The following is a 24750-nucleotide window of genomic DNA, read 5'->3' as shown; positions in this document are numbered from 1 at the left end:
AGGCCAACGCCTTCACCAGAGAAAAGCTGTAGGGCTCAGGCACTGTGGAGAAGGGATGTTGAGGAAAGCACACGGGACATGCACACCAAGAACCGACAAGCAAAGACTCTGAGTACATGATTGCTAAGTTTAATTCAACAGTTATACCCAATCCTGCCTTGTAAAGACAACAAAATGCCCCTATCAAAACTACATTGTGATGTGAGTACAGGTATCTTGTTTTTGATTCAGCTCTAGAAAAAAGTTGGCACCAAATGCACATAAAAAAAGTTTTAAGGCTTAATAAAAATACACACTAATAATTTCAAAATGCAGCTTAGAGGTTGAGAACAGGATGCTGAGTTAATGGATTTCCAAATACAGGCAGTCCCCGATGTATAGAGCATTTTCCAAATATAAACAGCCACCTCCATCGGGCTCATAGGAGCAGAAAGTCCTCTCCGGCTTCTCCCAGACTACCAGGCACTCTAAACCCACCTCTATGGCCCCAGGGAGGGAAGGCTGGGGAGAGAAGGCAGGCAGGGCATGTCTGCAGCGCGCAGACGCGCCTGCTACAGTTCTCCTTTGCCTCCATCCCCACCTCTGCTCCCCATTCCCACCCAAGATCCCTGCTGGTTCACAGAACTGGGTGGACAGCGAGGGCAGAACCGAAGCCACAGGACCCAGCAGCATGTCACAGTTCCTGGCAACCCAATTTGGCACCCACAGATCATTTTCTTGCATATTAAAAACCACAACAAAACAGTCATAAATGGTAGTTTGTTTCTATCATTAGAACGTTACATTGTTAAGCAAAAGTTACCGTGTTTGGGCTTAAACCCTAACTACCATTTATGACATTTTCTAATGGGGGTCAAAAAATGCTCTGAATTCCAAACAACTTTCCTGTAAGTGGCCATTTGAAGGGGAGAGACAGGAAGTACTTCAGAGAGTCACATGGAAAGAGTTTCTTGCCTCCCAAGTGAACAGGGCAGTTAAAAGGGGGAAAACGAACGGTCTTTGGTTGACAAAGCCATGTGCAGGTCCTTCCCAGTGTGCCAGGTGTAAGAGGCGGAGCTCGGCAGGCAGCTCCTGCAGGCACTTAAGTGTCTAGGCCACTGTGGGTGCGATGAAACAGAGGTTGTTGCTTTTCTAAATTTCAATGATGCAGGTATTTTTAGCACCTAGCATTAGCTTTGTAGGCACTCCTACCAAATGTACCCCCACCCACAGCCTGTCCACTGTTAACTGCTGGTCCAACATGAGTGAGGTTTAAGAATGGAGACTGTAGCCCTGTAGGGGCCAACTGGGAGAAACTTTGCTGGCCGGGCCGAAAGACTCCGGCCAGCCCATTATCTTTGCCAACAAGCAGCATGGAATCAGCCAGTTGAGACTTTGATGTCAAACTACTTAATTTTCTGGCCCAAGGTGTCCAGGTTTCTTCTGGAAACTGAATATGGTCCAGAGGTTCTGCAAAGCTTTATAAAGAGCAGCTAAGCAAAGTTTCTTCCTCTCGGTTGGACCTGAGCAACTGACTTTTTCCTAAAAAGGTGTCAGAAACAGGGCAGAGTCAACAGTCACTTCTGTAAAGCTGGTATTTTAGAAAAGCTCTTTAGATATTAAAGATTCAAACTGAAGAGCCCAAGGTTCTGAAGCATCTCTTCTTCCCACGGTCAGTAGGAGTAAAGACGTAGGAAGGATTTCAGTGACCCCACTGCCTGGATGCATGTGGACAGTTCTACAGTGGCAGGAGTCGGGGGTGGGGGCTTGCCCAGGGAAAACTGCGGCTTGCGAAGGGAGCTGTCTGCATCCCTGGAGACGGGCACGGGCCTAGACGGGAGGCTGCTGAGGAGAAGAGGGAACAGCCTGGGAGCGAAAGGCAGAGATTCCTACGTAAGATCTGGCCAAGCTTTTAGACGGCAGAAATGGAGCACCTCAGAGGACCAGGGCACAAAATCTTTCCGTAAAGCATGAGACTGAGAACAAGTTTTTGGTTTTTGTTGACAGCTGTCGAGGACAAGCAACCGAGGTGTCTGAGGAAGCGTGCAGAGAACACACTGGGGCTGACTGGAAAGGAGGCACCAGGGGCCTGTGGAGGCCATCCCGGGGATGGAAGCTGTCCCACGGTGAACGGGGTGAGGACCTGAGGGGCCAGCCAGAGACCCCCAATTCCCACCAGCAGTGTTTCGGCCTGTGCCTCGCTTCTCGAGCCCACAGCAACACACAGGTTGTTTCTTAATTTTCTTGCCAAGGCTTTAAACTTCAACTCTGCTACAGTGTTAGTGATTCCCGGACCCCCGGTCGACCAGCAGAGTGCCGGTGTGGCGAGGCTGTGGGCAGCCCCACGCCACCAGGCCTCGGCATGGCCTTGCACCACCTGTCCCCACACCCCTTGTCGAGTCCCCCCACATCTGCAGTTAATCGTGAGTCCCATTTTATCTCCATCAGGACAGGTGTCTCGGCAGCTGCAAGGTGAGGACCCCCGGCTCTCTGACGGCAGTGGGACCCGAGCAGCGGCTTCAGCTGCACAGCAGACCCTCTCCCCACCTGGCTCCTTTGGGCTAAAAGAAACTAGAGTATTTGAAATCCTATCTCTCTGGGTTCCTGTCTGGCTACAGGTAAAGCAGCAGCCCCTCTCAGTAGAAGGAGAGACTGGATTTGCCTCCAGGCGGGTTGAGGACTTTGTTATGAGAGCGAGGCCGCGGGCCCAACCTGGGCTCATGGCTGTCACCTGTGGGCATGGGCACCGGCTGCGGGGCACGGCCTGCTTCTCCAGGGCCTCCCTTCTCACCCGGCTCTTCTCTGGGCGATGTGCTCGTTGCAGCTGTGGAACAAAGTCGGCATGCCATCCCGTTAGAGGCGGCCCGTGAACCACACAGGCAAGCTGCGCGTATGGAGTCTGAGGCCCAGAGCAGCGCACAAGCAAGGCCTCCAGCACGTCCCAGAAAGACTCTGATTAGCAGAGGCCATTCCTGAGCTGGGCACAGAGCTGGGGCTTTGTACTATAAACTCCTTGACAATTCCTAATAAGCTGATTCTTTTACACTGCTTGTGGAACCCCATTCCCCCTTCTTCCACCTCAAGAATAAATAACAAACTCTCAACTTGAACATGAAAAGAAGAGAAGGAGCTCATCTCAACTGGGGACCTAACAAGCTGAGGCAAGGCCTGCTGACGGCTCCTCCTCAGGCCTTCTAATGAGCAAGTGCCCATGTGTCTTGGTTGCCAATTGAAGGAGTGGTGACCCACAGCTCAGCCAGCTAGGAGAGCAAGGCGGGACTCAGAGCCTGACAGCCAGCACACCCCTCCCCTGGCAGCTCTCCCACTGCATGCAGGCCTCATGGTCTCCCTTCTCACTCTGCACCCCTCTTGCTCTCCCTATGCTCCCTTCTCCTGCATCAGTGCTGCCTGTGCTACCCTTGGCCACAGTTTCATTACAGGCTTCGAATCCCTGCTCTTCACGACATGACATCAGCTTCTAGAAGAGGACCCCCTGGTTGTGGACCTAGGCTGACCACCAATGCCAAGGGAAGAAAGGCTGGTGGTGACCAGCTGGGAGGTTTTCACCCAAAATAACTGAGTCCATTTCCCTGGCCTTCTTCAAATACCACGTATCCTCTTGGCAACAGACATGACCTTGCTTGTTTTTGTCAGGCCTGAAGGGGCAGATACCCCTGCTCATCCTCTGGGGGCATCCTGGCAAGTCTTCCAGAGCTGAGCACTCAGGGGAAGGGACACCAAACAGCAGCTCACCTTTCGGGGCCGATTTTGGGTCTTCTCCTTCACACAAGAACACGTGGTCCTGCAACAAGGCAAACCCCAGGTCAGTATGTGACTCAGACATTTTACCCTCATTCAGATGGATGATGAAAATCAGGGCACAAATGGGTTTGTTTACGTTAACTTTTAAACATCTTTTACTGCGGACAATTCTAACCATGAGCAAAGTGGAGGGAGTAGTGCCACGAACCCCCCTGGCCTGTGGCGGCAGCAGTGATATGAGCTCAGCGCCACCCAGATCTCAGCCACGCCTCCAACCACAGCTCCTCCACCCCTTGGGCGAGTATTTTAAAGCAAATCTCAGATATTTCGATTACCCACTAATATTCCAATTTAAAAATGTCCTTTAGGGGCGCCTGGGGGGCTCAGACAGTTACGTGTCCTACTCTCGATTTTGGCTCCGGTCATGATCCCAGGGCTGTGGAACTGAGCCCTACATGCACACATGCACTCTTTCTGTCTTTCTCTCAAATAAATAAGTAAATAAAATCTTAATTAAAAAAAAGTCCTTACAAAAAGCCCATAACCATAACAGCACTCTCACAACTGCAAAACTTAATGCTGCCTCACACGCCTCACACCTGGTCGAATTTGAAAACATCAGTGTGTGTTCATGGTTCATCCACGTTGTAGTGTCATCTTTACTCCTTTTCGTGGCCAAGTAACATCCACTTACGTGTGTATAGCACGTTCTGTTCATCGGCCTGTCCACCAACGGACACTGGTTGTTTCCGCGAATGGTGCTGCCGTTAAAACAGGTGTCCAAGTTACCTGTTTGAATTACTGTTCTCCATGTTCTGGGTATAGAGCTAAGAGTGAAGTTACTGGATCATACGGTAAATTCTGGGTTAACTACGTCAGAAACTGCCCAACCGCCTCCCCCCGGGCACTCCCCGCAGCCACGGCTGAGGGCACCTCTTCCTTCCTGCTCGTTGTGACGACAGCCCCCCAGTGGATGCAAACTGGCAGCTCATCGTGGTTCATATCTGCATTTCCCCCAAACATCTAAGAATGGTCAGCATCTTTTCATGTGCTTATTGACCATCTGTAGGTCTTCTTTGGGGAAGCGTCCATTCAAGTCCTCTGTGCATCTCTGAACCAGGTTATCATTTTGTACCTGAGCTTTGGGGGTTCCTTACATATTCTGCAGAGTAAATCTCTTTTTTTTTTTTTAAAGATTTTATTTATTTATTTGACAGAGACAGCCAGCGAGAGAGGGAACACAAGCAGGGGGAGCAGGAGAGGAAGAAGCAGGCTCCTAGCGGAGGAGCCCGATGTGGGGCTCGATCCCAGAGCACCGGGATCACGCCCTGAGCCGAAGGCAGACGCTTAACGACTGTACCACCCAGGTGCCCCTGCAGAGTAAATCTTTATCAGATAATAGGATGTGTAAATATTCTCTCCCACTCTGTGGACTGTCTTTTCATTCTCTTCATAATGTCTTTTGATGCACTTAAGTTTAAAATTTTTTTTTAAAGATTTTATTTTTAAGTCTTCTGTATACCCAACATGGGGCTCAAACTCACAACCCCAAAATCGAGAGTCTCATGCTCCATGGACTGAGCCAGGTAGGCGACCCCAGAGTTTTACGTTTTAATGACGTCCAATGTATTTATTTTAAACCTTGTTGCCTGTGTTTTAGGGTCACATTTAATAAACTCCTGCCAAAACCACTTCAAGACTGAAAAACTGGGGCGCCCAGGTGGATCAGTAGGTGGAGGATGTCAACTCTTGATCTTGGGGTTGTGAGTGTGAGCCCCACGTTGGGTGTAGAGATTAGATTACTTAAACATAGAATCCTAAAAAAAACAAACCAAAACAAAACAAAAAAACAAACACACCAACAACAGGAAAAGACTGTGAAGAACTGCCCCTGTATTTTCTTCTAAGAATCTTATGGTTTTAGCCCTTCAATGTACATCTCTGATCTGTCTTAGTTGACTTCTGTGCCCCGTGTGAGCTAAGGGTGCACCTTCTCTCTCGGGCACACGTATGTCCGTTGTCCCAGCACCGCTTGTAGAAGAGACTGGCCTTCCTCCATCGAACGATCCAGGTGCCTGTGCGGAAGTACCGCTTACACACAGATGTGAGTGTGTATCTGCTGGGTCTCCATCCTAGTCCCACGGACTATCGGTCTGTCCTTATGCCAGCGCTACAGTGTTTGGACTGGAGCTTTGCAGTGAGTTCTGAGACTGGGCAGTGAGAGGCCTCCAACTCTGTTCTTCACTGTTAAGCTGGCTATTCAGGGTCCCTTGAGATTCCTCATGAATTTTAGGATAGGTCTTTCCACTTAAAAAAAAAAGGGGGGGGGCGCCCGGGTGGCACAGTGGTTGGGCGTCTGCCTTTGGCTCGGGGCGTGATCCCGGCGTTGTGGGATCGAGCCCCACATCAGGCTCTTCTGCTTCGAGCCTGCTTCTTCCTCTCCCACTCCCCCTGCTTGTGTTCCCTCTCTCGCTGGCTGTCTCTGTCTCTGTCGAATAAATAAATAAAATATTAAAAAAAAAAAAAAAAAGGGGGGGGGGGAACCAAACCAAACCAAACAATATGGCTGGGACTTTGATAGGGACTGTATTCTTCCCCTCCCCACCTTTTTTAGGGGTTGGGGGGAGGGATAGATAGAGAATCCCAGGCAGACTCCCTGCTGAGCACAGAGCCCAAAGTGGGGCTCGATCTCACAAACCTGAGATCATGACCTGAGTGGAAATGAAGAGCTGGACACTTAACTAACTGAGCCACCCAAGCTGCGGTAAGAACTGTATTTTTTAAATCTCGTTTTAATCATCAGGGTTACTGACTGCCCTCTAGTGACTGCTATGTGAAGTCCTCTATTTTGCATTACTCAGAGGGAATCCCTGTGGCGTCAATTAATATGCCGGTTGGTCTGATTTGGGCCTGGTTTTTTGACAAGAATTTAAACGTGGGCTATGATATTCTATAAGGAGGTAATTTTTGGTTGTCTCTCATTTTGTGATGTTAGCCACGATGCTCTTTGCTGAGATCCAGGACTTTATTACAAGCCGGCAAAATGGCGATATTTGAATTCTGCTATTCCTTCTTCATTTTTGGCTGAGCACCCCTCTAAAGGAAACACTCCCTCAGCAGCAAGCAGCCCCCCGAGGCGCGGCTCACACGGAGATGCTGGCAAATGCCATACTCTGTTCTCTGGCATTCTCCAAGCCACAAATCAGTCTTTACAAGTATTATTATGAACCCAAGAATTCTAAATACTGGCTTAATTTTCATCCAATGCAATTAGTGTACTTACTGATGATGGCCAGAAATTTTACGAGAGGTTCAGTCTCGTAGCTTGAGCACCATGAGAGCAGCAGCCCATCGGCAGGGGGTAGTCGCCTCCACCCGCACACTGAGGCCGGCACCCCCAGGCTTCATTCATCACGAGCCTGGAGTGCGCGTCTCTGCCGACTCAGGGGAGCTGTGAAACTCCATGACTAAGGACTGTATTCAGCAAAACCAACGTCACCCACTCTGCCTCTTCCTGGTAACGCTGCACCTGCCTTAGAGCCTTTTCAAGGAGTACTTTGCTCAATTTTCGTTTCTCCTACTTTCACGTCTGCTACCTGAATGTAGCCCATACCTTGGGTTTGTTTGGGTGTGCCAAAGGTGAAGTGGCAGCAACTGGGGACCCAAAAATATCACTAGTCTTCCCGCCAGGTGGGTTCAGACGCTGTCGAGTCTGCACGGGCGTGGATTCGTCAAAGATACCGCTTCCTTTCCCCCCTGTAGAAACAATTACATAACAGTGAGAAACCCAGGACAGCTGCCTGGTGCCACCCTCCACCTTCATTACTTCAGAGACCTCCCCTCACAGGGATACCCAGTGCCAGTCCCTAGCTCAGGCCAACAAGGACGGGGTGATCAGGTTGATGAGGGCCCCTAAAGACGTACATCAAAACCAACCCCTTTATCGAGGGGCCTGTGGGGACCTTCATTTCTGGAAGCTGACCTGGGCTGGCCTCTAGAGGCAAGACAATAAGATGATATGAAACAGCATTTCCCTGGGCGCCGGGGTGGCTCAGATGGTTAAGCATCTGCCTTCAGCTCAGGTCATGATCTCCAGGTCCTGAGTCCAGCCCCATGTCGGGCTCCCAGCTCAGCAGGGAGCCGGCTTCTCCCTCTGCCTCTCCCCTTGCTTGTGCTCTGTCTCTCTCTGTCTCTCTTAAATGAATAAATAAAATCTTAAAAAAAAAACAAACAAACCAAAAAACCCCCAGCATTTCCATTTTAGAACTTACTTAACCTTGAACTTGTGTTATCCTGTTGAAGAATCTTCTTCATTAAGCCCATGAAAAGTTCTTTATGTTAAAAGCAAAAAGCTGTTGCATTTTTAGGCCAGATAGATAGAGATGAACTTAACAACATGCCATATTCAAGGCAAACCTGTCACCTGGAAAGCAACACCTATTAGTCCTTCTGACCGAAACTCCCAGTGACAACTAGACATGTCAGCAAAGTACAGACACATGACACCCTACGGTGCAACTCCAGGTGATCTGATGAGCCGTACCGAAAACATGCATCTAACATGTAACTTCTCATAAGCTGGTGAGTCTGGCCAGACATCAAAGTCAACGCCCAGATGCCTCAGTTAAGCAGAAAGACGGCCGCCACACAACACCAGCTGACGTCTCTTCACTTGGCAAACGCCAGCACCTTTCCGCAGAGAGCTGTGCTAACGGAGGTGGGCTGCCCGTCATGGCCCCGGGGCACCAAGGACTTACAGTCTTACAAGAGGAAAGGAGATGCATTCCACTAACTAGCTAGACGACCACACACGAATTAGTTGGCCGTTCCGTGCCCCCAGATGGCAGCTGTAGAAAGGGCAGAACGAAAAGACCTGCCTCACAGGTCCTTTCAATGACTCACCATAGTTCATGTATCGAATGGTTAGAATGATGCCAGGGACATAAATGCTCAATAAACATTCACTGTATTTTCCACATGCTGACAAAGAAACATCTCCTGGACGTATATACTGCTCAGTGAAAAAAGGCAGAAGACAATCTATACAGCGTGCAATGTTTTAATATAAACGGAGGGGGTGTTCTCACTAACCTGTATATGAATAAAAGAGTGGCTACTCCCCCCCACCCCCCGAATGTTTGTGTGCACAGGACGCGGGACGGGCGGGCTGTGGGATTCAGGACTGCCTGGCATGTCCTTTCTCAGAGCTTTGATGTTCGCTTACTGTTTTCATGAGTGCCCGTCGCAAGCAGTCACTTCCTGGCTGTAATCGCCCACGCCGCTAAGAGAGAAACACGAGCACGCAGGAACAACCTGGACGCCCAGCTTCCTGTGGGCCCCGCGAGGAAGGGCTCCATCAGGGGTTCATGCTCTCGCTTGCCTTCAGACCCACCCTGAGGGCCCCCGCAGCCAGGGTGGACCGTAAAACAGAGTGGCCTCTGGGACGCAGCCGTGCGGGGACATGGAACGCAAGCCTGGTGAGGACTGGAACAGACCTCAGGAAGCAGTCCTTCCAGGGCAGGAGAACAACGTGCGGGGCTGCCTGCACAGGGGATGCAGGCACACTCGTGTCATCCTGCTGCCCACACACCTCACCCTCCAGGACCCACAGGCCCAGGCTGGAGATGCCCGCACAGCACAGCGCTGGGCTGTCAGGTGGAGCCCCTGTGCGGTCACTTGCCGACTCTGAGCCCAGACAAGTGGCTCGAACCTTCTCGCCTCCATCTATCAACTCTAAGGAGGTGGTAAGCAACAAGAGTACGGACGTAGGGCCACTGATGACATAAGCGAGTGAATGCAAGTCAAGTGGGCAGAGCAGTGCCTGGCAGAGTCGGCCCTCAGTGATGCTGCTGGGCTGCCATCAGCAAAAACAGCTCCACCACAAAGTGGAGAAAACGATGGCTTCAGGTCATCCCATACTGCGCTGTTTCTGGCTTAAGTACATTCTCTTAAAAATGTGCATTCTGTCTTTTTAAAAAATGGAAAATCGAAGTAACTCAATTTGAAGTTTTTGGCTAAAGATACTACTTGTTAAAAAATTATTTTTAAGTTATGAAACACAACACAAACTCTCCTTAGACATAACAATCACAAATAACAACAAAGCAAACGCCCGGGTAACTACCACTGCAGTGTATAGAGCACACTGGGCCCCCAGACCCGGGGTGTCCTTGCCGCACTCCAGGTCACAGACGCCTGCATTTCCTACAGACCTCAAACTTGTTATTGTCGGTCTATTTTTACTGTGTGTATGTCCAACCCGAAACAACGTAGTTCTATCCCCGTACTTTAGAAAAAGGAATCACCCTGCACGCCTGCCTGTTAGTCAACATTTTACCTGAAAGATGAACTCCGCTTTGAAGAAGGAAAAGGGACTCAATTCAGTCATAAAGATAAATTCAAGATTCGCTTTTTTTAAAGATTTATTTATTTCAGAGAGAGAGCAAGAGAGAGAGCGCGTGTGCGCACACACAAGCAGGAGAGGCAGGGGAAGGGGGGAGGGAGAATCTTAAGCAGACTCCACGCGGAGTGCAGAGCCCAACAACCCTGAGACTGTAACCTGAGCCGGAACAAAGAGTCAGATGTTAACTGACTGAGCCACCCAGGCGCCCCAAGATATGCTTTTGTAAGAACCAAACTGCAAAAGGCAGACACCGTGCTGGCAGAGGGGGGAGCGGGCATCACACACATCGTGGTGCACACCGGGCCCCTCTCACAACCAGTCAGGAGTGTCTGTCTAATTTCTCAGGTGGTAAGTTTCGAGCGTGAGCTCTGGAGTCAGGCAAACTGAGATCCAAGGGCTAGTTGTGCCACCAGCTAGGTGTGAGCTCCAGGTATGGCAGTGAACCTCCCCGAGCCTCTGTTTCCCCCCTGTCAAGGGGCACCCCCCCCCACCTACCTCGTAGGGGTGTAAAGAGGGCCAAACGAATACACGGAAAGCACTAAGCACAGTCCCTGGCAAATAAGGAACTGCCCATACGTCTCCAGCACCAGGGTTAGGACAGAGAGAATGATCTGGGGGAGATGCGAGCCCAGCAACCAGCAGAGCCCACACGTGAAGGGTGAAGAGACACTGGGTATGACAATCCCTGGTGGATGCGCAGTGACGATCATGGGCTCAGCCACGCTCCCCGTCCTGGACACGTTTCTCCATCAGGCCCTCTCATCAGAAGGCAGGAGCTTGGGTCCGCAGCAGGGGGGCACACGGGCAGTTTTCCCCTTCAGCCTCCCCTTGAGAATTCACCACAGACTGTTTGCCAAGAGCACTTGGCAGGACAGAAAACAGACCCCAAACAGCAGCGGCAGGAGAAGCAGGAACCCGGCACAGGAGTGAGTTCAGCGGCCGTCGCCGCATCTTGTGACCGCGCGCTACACAGAGGCTCTCTATGTCTCCGGTCAGGAGGGGCCCCGGCTGCCCACTGGGGAGTCCCAGAAGGCTGAGGGTCTGCAGGGCAGCACCGCTGCGAGCTGCCCTACTGTGCAGGGGACCCGACACCCCAGGGGCAGCTGCAGACACTGTGAGGCCGGCAGCCAGTTACAGGTACACGAACTAACAAAGGACGTGCGGGGCTGACCATCCAGCCGCACACCTGTGAGCTGGACATGACGAGAATGTTCCTCACACTTAAGAACCACCTGCTTCTACTATATCCCAAACTTTACCCTCCACCTGCCCTCTCCAGCAATAAACAAACAAACCAACACAAAACTAGCTTTTGAATCTACTGCTTTTGCTCCTCCGGGTTTGATCACTGCAGCAGGGCAGGGTTTAGCTCTAGCTTCAGTTCTGCTGGAGCTGTTATTGCCCAAAGTGCTGAGCCCTGTGTCTGGCCTCCCAGAATCTTCCAGGATGGAATAAACCTTGTTTTTCCTTGGGGACACAGAAGAGGGAGAGCTCCTCAGCTAACTATCACCGCACAGTCACTCAACTAGATAGTCCATTAGCCAAGAAAAAGATTTTTCTAAGATTCTTTCCCACTGTGACCACTGGAATGTGGGATAAGCATTAAACTATATGGACTGAGTCACCCTTTTAAGAATTTTGACCCCATTGACGATCTTAATCAAAAGAGTCTCCCTAAGAAAAATGTTTAAATGCACAGCTTGCACACAATTTCTGGAATCACAGGGCCCCTTGGAAAACTGAGAGTCTCCCCAGGATCCCAACATTTGCCTCTGGATCCTTAGTGCCTGGACTCAGCCAGGCTCTGCAGACAGAAGAAGGAGGATTCAAGAATGACTGAGGTGGGGGGGCGCCTGGGTAGCGCAGTCATTAAAGCGTCTGCCTTCGGCTCAGGGCGTGATCCCGGCGTTCCGGGATCGAGTCCCACATCGGGCTCCTCTGCTGGGAGCCTGCTTCTTCCTCTCCCACTCCCCCTGCTTGTGTTCCCTCTCTCGCTGGCTGTCTCTGTCAAATAAATAAATAAAATCTTTAAAAAAAAAAAAAAAAAAAAGAATGACTGAGGTGGGGCGCCTGGGTGGCTCTGTTAGTGAGGCGTCCGCCTTCGGTTCAGGTCATGATCTTGGGGTCCTGGGATTGATTCCCGCATCGGGCTCCCTGCTCAGTGGGGAGCCTGCTTCTCCCTCTCCCTGTGCTACTCCCCCTGCTTGTGCGTGCTAATAAATAAATAAAATATTTTAAAACAGACAAGAGAAAAAAACAAAACAAAACCGTCCTTACATTCTAGAACTCTGACAGCAAGGGATAACCTATACCAGAAAACATCTGAAAGGGTCAATGCAAAGAAATAAAAAATGTTACCCAAGAACAGCATGAAACAGAACAGGCAGAAGCCAAAGGGCTGAGGATTCACAAAGGCCCATACCTGGAGGATTGGTCCTTTTAGGGATGTTCTGAGGCTCTTCGGTTGGTCCAAAAATATTAGATGCCATCCTATTGGGCCTGCTTGAAGGAGCAGCTTCTTCTGGACTTCCAAAAAGATTGCTGGCCTCTCCTCCCGGGGGCTTCATGGCCCTAGGGGCACAGAGCGAGCGTGAGTCACCGTGACGGCTGACCTGGACATCGCCGGCCAGGCTGTACATACGGCACGACCACCCAGGGCACCTGTATCTTCTGACGTTCATGGGAAAACGACATACCGTGGTTCTCTAGCACGGGCACAACTGGTCTAGACAGCTACACAGCAAGAAACCCTTCTTCGCTGCCCTTAAAGTTCTCCTTGTATATCTTGGTTATGCCAAAAACCCTCTAGAAATGGACATCCTTGGAAATTATTCCTGTGACCCTCTCATAAGTAAAATTAACTTCCCTAAAACAGTGTGGCAAACTGAGCCATATTCAGAAGAGTTTAACGCTCATTTTAATTAGTACACAATAGTGTTTAATACTACAAACACTCTCAGGGCACCTGGCCGGCTCAGTCAGTGGAGTGTGCGACTCTTGATCTCAGGGTCGTGGGTTTGAGCCTCATGGTGAGTGGAGAGGTTACTTAAAAAGTAAATTAAACACAGTTAAAGCTTCATACGGTAAACACACTCAGGAGTGTGTAATACCATAGCTTCCATTTGCTAAGTGCTTACTGTCTGCACCTACTGTTCCAAGGACCTTACAGCAGCCCTCTAAGGGCACGGACCATGAATCTGAGACAAAGAAGAATCACGAGAAAGGTCACGTGGGAAGGAGCAGAATCAGAACACAACAGGCAGTCTGGGTCCAGAGTTCAGATTATGTGCTCAGGCTCTCGACAAAACGAGGGTCGGATCCATGTGCGGAATCCACCCCAGGATAACCATCTCCAGTCCTCAAGTCCGTCAAACCAACAGATTCTGATCAGAAGATCAGAGGAAACATCTGGGCGCCACTGTTCACTTCACAACAACACACGTGCGCCAGGGGTCCTGGCCGCCACCCGCCATGCTCCCGCTCAGCCGCCACCAGCAGCAGCTACCCCAAGCCTTGACTGGGGCAAACTGCCGTGCACCATCTGGAGGTTTATAGGAAACACTTTGCAAGTGGAACACCAGGACCCGGAGTCACTTTTTATGGCAATAAGCCGAGAATTGAACTTTCACACGGCTCTGCCTTGACACCCCGGGGCTTCAGACTACACCGCAGAGCAGTCACACGCTGAACTCGCACCCATCTTTTCACAACACCCACAGAGATTTTCAAGATGCGTTTTAAAGGTGAGAGGGCCCCACTGAGACAGCTCTAGACCGGCGAGAGGCTCAGGCTCCTTCCCAAGTCCTCAGCAACAGGGCTGTGTCTGCCGACATGCAGGAAGAGATGGAAATTCGGAGTGCTGGGCACCCGAAAGCCACCACACTCCACAAACATAGCCCACAACTTCGCTCAGAACAGGACATCTGAAATGTTTGTTTCCTTAAAAGAACAAGAAAGGGAGCTGATCATTCACGGCACTTTAAAGTGAAGGGAGTTCTCAGACTCTCCGGCTGCAAGGACTGCAGAAAGCGCCCCTCTGCTCTACGGACGGCGGACAGAGCCGGTGGGCAGGCCTCCGACACGGTGCCGCGTCCCTGGCCACCGGGGAGGATCGGGACGGTAGATGCCTACTCGGCCGTTAGTAGTTCCTTAATGATTTGGTGAAGGAAAAAAATTACTTCAGTTTGAGAAAAAAGAAAAAAAAAAAAAAGAAAGAAAACCAATAACCACACTTAATTTAGAAAGGTGTTAACAGGCCCTCAGGTCACGTGCTTTGCTGGTGGCCACAGTAAGGCCAGCTGCCTTCCGCAACCATTTGTAAGTCACACAGCCCCGGTCCCAGGGGCACCCTCCACAGTCCTGGCTGGCTGTGGCAGGTCCAACATGCTTGGGTCTCCACAGCCGTCTCTCTGGAAAGTGGGGTGGGGATCTGCAATCTGCAGAACTGAACTGAATTTCACATCAAGTCTCCTGCTGGATTACAAATTCCTGTTTTACAGACATATTTGAAACGTGGCTCTGCGTTCAACCTCCCAGGGCCTGCTCCAATCTGAAGCAGACTTGTCCTGACTTAGAGCTCGTTAGGACTCACCGCATCCCTGCAATCTCCTGGTGCCCTCTGCCCTGCGCCCTGGCTTCACCCATCCGCAGCTTTGTTCGCCGGGAAAGCCAGCACCGCGGGTCCAGGGGGCTCTAGTGTCCCCATCGGTGATGCCGCTGGCGCTGGGTCTGACTGGAACCGCAAAGGCCTCTCTGTGGAGGAGTCAAAGCCCAAACTGAGTCTGTGGTCTCTGCATGGGAAGGGTATCCTCAGGGCAAAGGATGTAAGCCAGAGTCATTTGAAATGACCAAATGTTAATTTGGGGTGGTGAAAATACAGTATTTATTATATTATTCTGTGTACTTTCCCAAATTTTATTTTACTTTTCGAAAACAAGGGAAGAAACGTGGCAGCCAAGAATGCGGTGCATAATGGCCACGCTACATGGGAAGGGACAGCGACACCTGCATCACCAAGGTAACAGGGTGGGCACTAGGGTCTCCCAACCTCGTACCAGTCATGCAAATCACACAGGGTGTGCCATAAGGGTCTCAAATAAGGGGACCGAGAGTGAAAGAGGTTATTTTGATAAAAACAGAACCCACAATAATGGCTCAGTGTGGACTTCACCAGGCTCAGCATCAAGGGCAGTCACCTCTAGGACACAAATTACAGAGAGGAGATGGGAATACTAGTGAGCTCAGAACTGACAAGGTGGGGGGACGGTCCAATGACAATTACCTTGTTTGCTCGTCTACCCCTCAATATATTCTAATAAAGACACTGAAGTACACAAGAGGAGCCAGAGGGCTCGTGACAAGGAACGCCAGATACAGCTCAAGGGGACGATGGCGCCAGCAGAGGCAGGGAGACAAAAGCCGCTCTCACCTCTGGGTCCTAACCCTCCCTCGGAGAGCCGGGGTCTGTGTTTCAGAAAAGGTTTCGGGGACTGGCCAGACTTGGAGAAAAGCCATAATAAAAGGGAGACTTGGATAAATCCTTTACAGTCGTACATTCTACAGCTGAAAGGGACGACCTCACATCAGGATGGCTGAAGCATGACGACCGGACAGTTCAGAGTCTCTTTAATATAAGATAACCCCTCAGCAAGAAAACAGAAGATGTAGGGCCCAAAAAGAGGAAATCCCAGCCGGGCAGTCTTACAGACACCACCTGATTCCCTCTCTCAACAGCCAAATAGGACGTGAGGCCCTACAAGGCCTGTCCAGCTAATCAATCCCTTTAAGATGGCTGCGGAAACCCCAAAACATCTGAATGATCCCAAGCAGAAACTTCCAATTACGTGTTACCGTCCAATGGAGAGAAGAATGCTTTTCTCTTCAATGTCCTAGAAGGAAAATTTTTGTCCTTTCCCTAATACCCTCTCCAACACGAGTCCCCCAAAGAAGTGTGGAATATTCCCTTAGAGCAACAGCTCTGCAGCTCCGAGAGGGAGTACGGCACCAGCGTTAGGGCATTAATTCACCAACTGCCATGTTCACTGGGCCTCCGGTGCCAGGCCGTGTGAACACGCAGGGTGAACCCAGCGGACACGAGGGAGAGCGAGCTGGGAAGCGGCTCCTGCCCAGCTGGTGTGGGCGATGCCCCAGGTGCTTTCGAGCACTCCAGGATAAACGTCTGGCTCCCATCAGTGCACGTGCAGACGTGTGTGACTGCCAGTCACTGTTCGTGGGCTGATGACTCATTAGTTAGGTGTATTACTGAACGCTGACCTAACTCCCCCAGACTTACAGGGTTTTCACCAAGTCAAAGCAGTTCTTTCTCTCACGACCTACTCGACGTGGTATTTATCTCGACAGCTGTCACAAAGATTCTCTTCTACTTTTAGGGCAAGGCTGGGGTACAGAAGAGGATCACTCATGGGCATCTAAAACCCCCGAAATCTACAACGTAAGGTGGCTCCTCCAGTGGCAAGACGCATCTTCTCCCGAGCTCTGGCAGTTCTAATTTACGTGGCTGCCATACCCACAGACCGTGTAAAAGTTAACAAGCTTGCCCCCCCACCCCGTGTTCCTGAGCGTTGGAACACAGAGACCTACAACTGGATTTCTGCTTCTGTTACTGGCAGTCGGCTTGGTTCTCCATCAGCAAGGCACGGAGGGCACTGCCAGGCTCCCCAAGACCCTGGGATTGAGGAGGTCCCATGACTGGCCCCAGGGGACCCCGGATCAGGGGAGGGCGGCGCCCGGCCCCAGGGGACCCCGGATCAGGGGAGCGCGGCGCCCGGCCCCACGGGGCCCCGGGAGGGAACCCAGGACGGTAACCCCCACCCCGCGGGCCTGTCCCCCGCGCACCGCCGCTAGCACCGGATACCGCAGGGCGCGGCCCCGCACACCCGCATGGTCCCGGGCTCCCCGCAGCGGCCCCGCACACCATTCGGCCAGCGTCTCCGGGCGTGCTGAACACGGAGGGGAACGTGGGCCCAGGAGGCGCAGCACAGGAGGAACGCCTCGGGCCTCCCGCCCAGACCCTGCCCGGCGCGGGGAGCGCGTCCCGCCCGGCGCCCGCCTCTCGAGCGGGGAGGCGGAGGCCGCGGCTCTGTGAGGTCACCCGGCACCCGCGCCCGCCACGTGGCCGCGCCCGCCACGCACCTGGAGCCAGCCCGGCCGCCCTCGCTCTCCGGGCCCTGGAACATGTCGCCCGCCGCCCGGCGCCTCCTCGCCCGCCGCACCGCGGTTCCCGCCCGGCCCCACGCAGCGCGAGGCCCGGCCGCCCGGCCGCCCGCGCCCATTGGACGCCATCGACGCCAGTCACGCTACCGCAGCCTATCGCAGCGCCGGGCAGCGCCCCCGCCCCACCGGGAAAGAGGCTCCGCGAGGCTCGCGCCGCGCTCGCAGCCGATTGGTGAGAGCAGAGGCCGCTCAGGCCTCGGGCGCCCACACTGGTCGGTAGGGTGGCGGGGGGGCGGGCACTGCCCCGAGCGGGCGCCTGGGACGCGCCGATTCCCTGCGCAGGCGCACGCCAAGCACTCCGGCAGCGCCCTCGGGCCGCAGCGGGCAGAGCCCGGGGGACCGCCGGGGGACCGCCGGGGGCCGCTGCTCGCCGGGCAGGCGCGCGGGTGTGTGCCGGCAGCGCAGCCGCGGGGCCCGGCGCTGGGACCGCCGCCGCAGAGCCCGCCGCGCAGGAAACGAGGCTCACTCGAGAAGTATTAGATCAAGTATTAGTATGTATTTATGCACAATAATAAAAACAGATTTACAAGTTGAACTGGAAATTTAAACATAAGAAGTTTAACAGCTTTTGTTTATTATATTAAATAACCAAAACACCTTTTATTCCCCAAATTGGTAAAGAATAAATAATATAATTTACAATATGGTACAAAAAATAATCAGGAAGGACAGAGGCATTCTGCTTTATACATACACTGTATATGTATATTTATAATCTATAAAACAAATTCACATCTCAAACAAGCCGAAAACCTTCGATGATATGGCTTAACGATTATTAAAGGAAACCGCGGTGAGTTCTGCCGCCCAGACCGAAAGCTCCAAGTGCTGTCCCGCTAGAAAACACAGGGTCCAGGCTGCCGTGGTGCCTCCAACACAGGTTCACGGGAGTCACCAGTCACAGGACAGGTTTGCTGTGGGTTTCTTCCTTTTCTTAAGACAAAGTGCCCTATTTTCTCACAAATGCATCTGATGGATCTCACGGTCTTTAAAAACAAAAACCCAGCAACTGCTGCTTTCCTCCTCTGCTTGCTTCCAGCGCCTTTTATTCCATGCCTGTTCTTTGCTCAAGTTTGGCTGTGATTTAGTTAAAAGATGCTACTCCACTGAAAAGGGCGTCCTTTTCAGGATTCGGACGCTAAGCAGCTGGAGATGTGGGAAAGCAAGGAGATGAGTGGATGAACTATTTCCAACTACCCCACTCCCTGAGCTGGCACTCTACACCCAGCAGACATGGAGAGGTGAGGGCAACGTCCTTGCTGATCCTACGTGGAGTCGGGAGCTTCCACTCATCGCTGCATCTTCTAAGCTTATTACAGGCCAAACACCAACTCCCTGGAGACCAAAGAGTCTCCATCTTTACAAAAGCTGAATCAGCAAAAAGATCCCAGACATTAGAGCCACTAGGGAGGGATTTTTCCAAGGAACGGATCTGGTCTTAATCACAGCATGCTCAAATGCACGAAGAAAGCCACAGGTGCACACCAAGACTACGACTTCTGTGGGACAGGCAGAGGAAGATACAGGAACAGGGGAGTTTCTCTGCTTGGTCTTTTGAAAATTCCAGCCTTTAACAGCTGCTTATTTTTATACGTATATAATCATTTAGGCTGGGAGAAAATAGACTCATCCTTTTAATGCTACTAATGATGCCACTTTCCCTTAACACGGCAAGCAAATGCTTAGACCTGTCAGATTGCCGCAGAAGTGGCAGAATTCTCTGGAATCATGTCAGCTTTGTTACAGGTGAGAGGAATCAGTCCACTGTTCTCCTTAACCCCCCTGTCCCCTGGATGAGACTCCAGATGCAGTCTGTGGTTGAGCCCCTCGCGGAAAGTGTCACCGAATAAGCCGGCACCAGCCTCCCCGCTAGACCGCCTCGGGGTGTCCCCTGATGAAAGGAGCGCAGCACCCTGACCGCGCAACATGCACACTGCCATCACGCACTGCTCCCAGCATCGATGCCGTAACGTTCCTAGGGGTCTCTGGTCCCCAACAGTGGGAGGATGAGCAAGTTAGGAGTGGCCTAAACTTGGCCCAGGTGTCCTAACCTACTATAGACCTAACAAAGTCAGATGGCCAGAGAGATCCACTGATATTATCACCTCCAGAAGGTGCTAATTTCAGGAAGCTAGTAGATGGATCGCTAAACTACACAAGCTAGTTTAAAGACACTCTGGTTCAAATGATGCTCTCTCCTAATAAAGCGCCATGTCCCTCTCTTGCACATCTCCAGAGCTTTGGGACTTTTTGTAAAAGCCCAGAAGAGCTGCCCACAATGGCCTTTATTAGTGATGTCTGTACCTACAACCAGACCTGAAAGAAGAAAACCACGTTACAGGCAAGAGCTCAGAGAAACACTTGAGACGAAGGAAGGAACCCACTGGCTGGAAGCCCAACTGCTTTCCTTTTCCTCCATGGCTCCGGGGGAATGACACTGCCCACAGCCTGGAGCAGCTGCCTCTGCTGCTAAGACTGTGCAGTCAGGAGCATCCCCTCTGCTTGCACACACAAAAGGCCCTTTCTGTTCCCTTTCATGCTGCCTCACCTCTTCATCATGGACAGGGAGAGAAGCCCGTGGAGAGGGCTGGGACTGGCCTGGGAGGCTGCCACTCCACTGACAGTCGGGAAGAGGAAAGAGAAACCGTCCCCAGTTCAGGTGGGTTTCAGAAGCCAAACTGGCCTGGACAGCAGGTGGAGGGTGAAGTGGCAGGTGGGCCGCTGGCACACAGGTTATTCCCTGACCAGCATCATAGCCCTAGCTGCCAGCCACAACGGACAGGGGGCTGGATGGGGTTTTGTCTATTGAGCCTCCCAAGGCTGAGAAGCAAAGCAGCCCCGTCAGCTCCCTTCTGGGGAAAGACTGGGCACTGACCCGTCGGCAGTGATGACAAACGGCCACCCAAGAAGGCCCGAGGAGCACACGAGAGGGATGTGGTTTCAGCACGTTCTGACTGCAGCCCGGCTCTGGCCTTGCTTGCATTCCCTGCACTGGGAAAGAAACAGAGGACCACAGGTGGGAGGAAACACGAAGGAGGAAATGTATGCATGGTGTGGACTCTGCACGGAAGCCTGTGGAAGGAAGAGGAGACGCTGAAGAGGTGAAGACCTTCCCGAGAAAGGCCGCGTGTGTCAGCGGCTAGCCAACAGCACCCTCGCAGTTCAGGGACTCGCGGGCCAAGGCTCGGCTGCGGTCCCAGCAGAGAAGGAATTATCTTAGTTGACCAAGAAGAAGCTTGAACACAGGAAGGAAACCATGAACTCACTTGTTTCTCAACGTCTCCTAGTTCTCAAAACACAAGGAAAACCTTTTTCCAACCATTTTAGCAGGATTTTTTTCTAAAAGTCCACACAAGCTGCCAAAACAGGATTCTCTCCTCCTTCCTGTTCAGTCAGTCTGAACAAACCTCCAGGTGAACGCACTGGGCAAGGGTCAGTGTCTCTGGGGTGATGGCACCAGGGACGCTGCCCTGTGATCCGAGCGTCCTCGCAAGCGTCCGCTAAGAGTGCAGACACCACCAGGCAGAGCCCGGGCCATGCCCAGGTGTCCTTCCCTGTCATCTGCAGAGAAAGCAACTGAAAGGTTTGGAAAAAAAAAGCAGCAGTGGCTGGAAGTGTCCCTGCAGACAGCGGGGAGGCTGAGTCCCTGGGGCCGCGGCCGCCACACACCATTCCTTTCCCTTGGAAAGATAACCCACCGGAACGTCCAACACGACAAGTGAGGTGGAAGTGTGGGCAGAAATGTGGCCGCCAAACGCTATCCCATGGCTGGCAGGGAGCCGCTCCAACACCACAGCAACGTCTGACATGGGCCCTCCTAGAGAACCTGTCCTCACCTCCCGGGCCACCATGTCCCTCTGTCCATCGGGACGCGGCTTCCTGCACGTTGTACATTCTGGGGCACAGAGGTTCCTCTGTTCAGACTGTCTTCTGGGGCATCCTGGGCTTGATTTCTGCCTCCTTTAGCCTGAAGAGGGCTACGCCTACCACAGTGAAGGACCAGCAGCCCTCCTCTGCGGCCTCCAGGATGCCCCTCCACCGACGAGGTGTGGTCACTGGGACAGGTCACCAACAGGGGGGCCGCCTCCACTGCCATCAAACAGAACCTCTCGGCGGCTGGGCTCGGCGATGGACAGTTCTTGGGCCAAATCGTTGAATCGAGATATGTAATCAATGCTGTTTTCATTCATCATGCAAACCAGCTGGGAATCCACAACCTACGGGGCAGAGGACACAAGGGAAAGCCATGTCAATGGGCGGCTGGCCAGCCGCTGGCCTGGAGCGACTGGCCACCATGGCAGGGACTTCAGCAGGAGGTGAATGTACCAAGGAAGACTAGAACCCCCGACTGACAAGCCATGTGACACCGGGCCAGCACTCCTGGGCGAATTTCAGAATCCCCTGTCCTTTTGAACATTCCCTCTTTTGACAGGTGTGCATGAGAGCTGAGCGGGGGCCAGGCGCATGGGCTGCCGGGGTCAGAGTGGCAGTGCCCAACGCGTGACACTTAGGGGAAGACCATCAGTAAGCAATGAGGCAGATGGCACACAGTGGAGTGCAGAGGTTGTGGGGTGGCCTGAAGGACACGGGAGCAGAGAAAGCGGGTGAAGTTTGCCAGCGCAGAGAAAGAAGAGGCAAGTGCGAAGACCCTGAGACGAGAACGTGCCTCGGCTCTTCACGAGACAAAGCTGGCAGGCGTGACAATGAGTCAGGCCAAGAAAGGAAACAAGGAGAAAGACCAGGTGTGCGCAGCAGAGCCTCGGGAGCCAGGCTGCTGTGTGCATGGACACGGGCAAGTCTGTCTTCAGGGCGTACCGTCAGCCTCCTCTGTTCAAGAAGAAGGCTTGCGAGGGTGGGGCCTGGAGCAGTGCCGGGCGTGAGTATGCCCCGGCTAAGTAGTTGTTACGGGACTGCAGGACACGACACACAAATGAGCAGCCTTTGGACAAGTCTGAAGAGCTCTGGCATGAACTGAACTTTAAGCTTTCATGGCAGGGGCGCCTGGCTGGCTCAGTCGAAGAGCACACGACTTGTGATCTGGGGGTCATGAGTTCAGGCCCCAAACTCAGAATAGACATTACGTCAATAAACAAATAACCATTATGCTTTTTATGGGAAATTCCAAAATAAAATTTGTTTTCAAAAAGCAGAGCGACCAGTGCCTATCTTCCCCGTACATGCCCACCACTCGCGCCCACCATCAGCTTCCATCACTGTCCATGTGGGCCAATCTGGCCCCACCTTCCCACCCACGCCTCATGCCCATTCTGTTCAAACCCCATTAGGTGGGCCTGGGGTGGGTCCTTGAGTCCACACTTGTAACAGCCCCGGGCGCTGCCTGGAGACTGCCCAGAAATAGCAGGGTCACGATGACCTCTCTCCACGTATGTGTGGCAGGCCTATCTGCACACAAACCGAGGGCTTGTAAGCTTCCACACACACACACACACAAACACACACACACACACACACACGAAGGGGAAAGATGGGCTTCCCGTGTGACATTAGTGCCACAAGGGTTTGAGAAACGCTGCAGAGCGCAAGGAGGCTGTGTGCTGCTGCTGCTTTGTCTGTCTATTCGCGCAGGATTTCTAGTCCTGTCACTGCTCAGCTCAGAATTCTCCAAAGCCTCCCCATGAGTTCCTCCGGTTTCCAGATGCAAGTCAGGATAAGGGGAAGCTGAGGCGTCTGTGGGAAACAGTGGTGAGCTTTGTTTGAGCCAGGGCTCCGTCGGGAATCTGACTACGAAATCTGAGAGAGACACACACTAACACCTGCACGTCCAGGGAAGCAGTATTCGGGGGTTGCTGCTCCTGGCCTTTGACAATAGCACTAGGCCCACCCGAGGGGGCGAGGTTCTCTAGGGAGAATTCTCTCCCTCTTACGCACATCCTCTGCCTCAGTGTCTCTCAGAACACTGCGCTCCGTGCCCCTGTCCTCACGAGTCCTACCTGCTCCCTGACACACTCGCTCTCCATGGGGTGGAGGCCTGGGTGGATCCGAGTGGACAAACACTGAGGACATCACAGACAGAGTCCAGCTTCCACGTGAACGGTCCGCCACCACCCCGAGCCACTTTTCAGTTCAGCTGGAGGCAGCCGCACGCCACCACACAGGGAGGTGTGGCTGGAAGGCCTCCCTGCCCGTCAGGCGGCAGCACGGAGGACGTACCAACCACAAAGGCCACCTACTCCGAGAAACAGCAGCAGCACCAATGGAACAGGAAACCGAAGCAGGAGGAGCAGTGCTACCTGCCCCAGGGCATGCGGCTGCTAAAGGGGAGAAGAGACCCAAAGCCCGTGCCGGCCACCGGTAGAGGCCCCACAGTCCACTTGACTCCAGGGCTTCCCAGGTTCCAAAGGCCTCCAGCACGGAGCTGTTAGCTCACGTCCCCATCTGCCACCACGCAGAATGAACACTGGCCCAGGGTGGCCAGAGCTTCCGTGTCAGGAGAACTCCGAGTTCTAAGAACCCATCAGGCCCGCCACAGGCATCTGGCCACTCCAGAAGGCGGGCTGCTGGCCAAGTCTGAGCTAAGGCCCCACGCCTACCTCAGCGACATCAGCCAGGGACCGGGACACAAACGAGTCTCTCGAGTTGCCATCCAGCAAGCTGGGGCCCAGCAGGGAGGTGCCGCTGTGGGTCCCCGACGGAGTTGGCAGCATCTTCCGGCTCTTCTCTGGGGAGATGAAGCTCGCTAACAAGAGAAGAAGGAAACATCTGAGACCGGCTTGCTGGTCCGGTCCAAGGGGAGGACCCCGCAGGCTGCGACGGCCCTTCCAGGCCCCTTCCGGGCATCTTCCTGTATGCTCGTGTGGCCACAGGGATTTGGGTGGAGTCGTTGTGCGGTGCCCGGTCTCTCTCATGTGGAAAGCCCTGGAGAGTTTTCCGTGCAGCACGTGTGAGTCTGCTCGTTCTCCGGGGGCCCTGCCGTGTTCCACTGTCCTGTCACCACCCTTGCCTCCGTATGAGGTGGTTCCGATTTTTCATAATTTCTGTGACTTTGCAGATACCTGTGCTGCCGTATGTGACTTCCATCACAGCAACCCTCGTCGGCGCTGCCTCCCGGCACCACCTGGACCAGACCCGCATCGATCTGGGCGCCAGGCATGCTGCCCACACTGGTGCCAACCTGGCTCATGTGTAAAACAACCCCCTTCCAGGGCTGCCAGTCCCCACCACCACTTGGACGCCCTGGCTACCCTCTAAAGAACGCTGGGTGTGCCGATCCCACACGTGCTACAGGAGCTTGCCCCGCGCAGGCCACAGAGGCCGGTGTGGCTGTCCCTGGCAGCCCCTCCCACCACATGAACACCTGGTGCCCGGGGAGGGGTCCCGTCCTGCAAACGCTCCAGGCCAAGGCAACAAGCCAA

The 24750-nt window shown here is 53.0% G+C and overlaps 2 protein-coding genes across 5 annotated transcripts in view; both read right to left on the bottom strand.

The window, feature by feature from the left end:
* Positions 1-113: 113 nt before the first annotated feature.
* On the bottom strand, positions 114-17394 carry JPT2 (Jupiter microtubule associated homolog 2). 2 transcript variants are annotated; one of them, XM_026485029.4, is made up of 5 exons: positions 17297-17394; positions 12567-12715; positions 7355-7497; positions 3733-3781; positions 114-2803 (listed from the first exon to the last, which is right to left on the bottom strand). In XM_026485029.4, the coding sequence occupies exons 1-5, from the start codon at positions 17338-17340 to the stop codon at positions 2616-2618; spliced, it is 573 nt and encodes a 190-aa protein (XP_026340814.1). In that variant the 5' UTR covers positions 17341-17394; the 3' UTR covers positions 114-2615. The 2 variants fall into 2 exon arrangements, with proteins under 2 accessions (XP_026340814.1, XP_057171192.1); XM_057315209.1 differs by lacking the exon at positions 17297-17394 and adding an exon at positions 14736-14891.
* Positions 17395-17853: 459 nt separating this feature from the next.
* Positions 17854-24750, bottom strand: part of CRAMP1 (cramped chromatin regulator homolog 1) — a 56280-nt gene continuing 49383 nt past the window's right edge. For all 3 annotated transcript variants that reach the window (XM_026484938.4, XM_057314827.1, XM_026484937.4), the window contains 2 exons: positions 23929-24074; positions 17854-21594 (listed from right to left, as the gene is read on the bottom strand). In XM_026484938.4, the coding sequence (XP_026340723.1) occupies positions 21430-21594; positions 23929-24074 (311 nt within the window). In that variant the 3' untranslated portion in view covers positions 17854-21429. The remainder of the gene's footprint in view (positions 21595-23928; positions 24075-24750) is intronic.

Source organism: Ursus arctos, unplaced genomic scaffold, assembly GCF_023065955.2.
Source record: "Ursus arctos isolate Adak ecotype North America unplaced genomic scaffold, UrsArc2.0 scaffold_2, whole genome shotgun sequence".
Classification (NCBI taxonomy): Eukaryota; Metazoa; Chordata; class Mammalia; order Carnivora; family Ursidae; genus Ursus; species Ursus arctos.
This window is presented reverse-complemented; position numbering and strand designations above follow the sequence as displayed.

Coding starts and splice junctions, on each gene's coding strand:
- JPT2 (XM_057315209.1), bottom strand. CDS start 14,788: ATGGGTGAAGCCAGGGCGCAGGGCAGAGGGCACCAGGAGATTGCAGGG. Junction 12,716..14,735: donor CAGGAGATTGCAGGGATGCG/GTGAGTCCTAAC, acceptor CTGTGCCCCTAG/GGCCATGAAGCCCCCGGGAG. Junction 7,498..12,566: donor TAAAAGGACCAATCCTCCAG/GTATGGGCCTTT, acceptor TTGTTTCTACAG/GGGGGAAAGGAAGCGGTATC.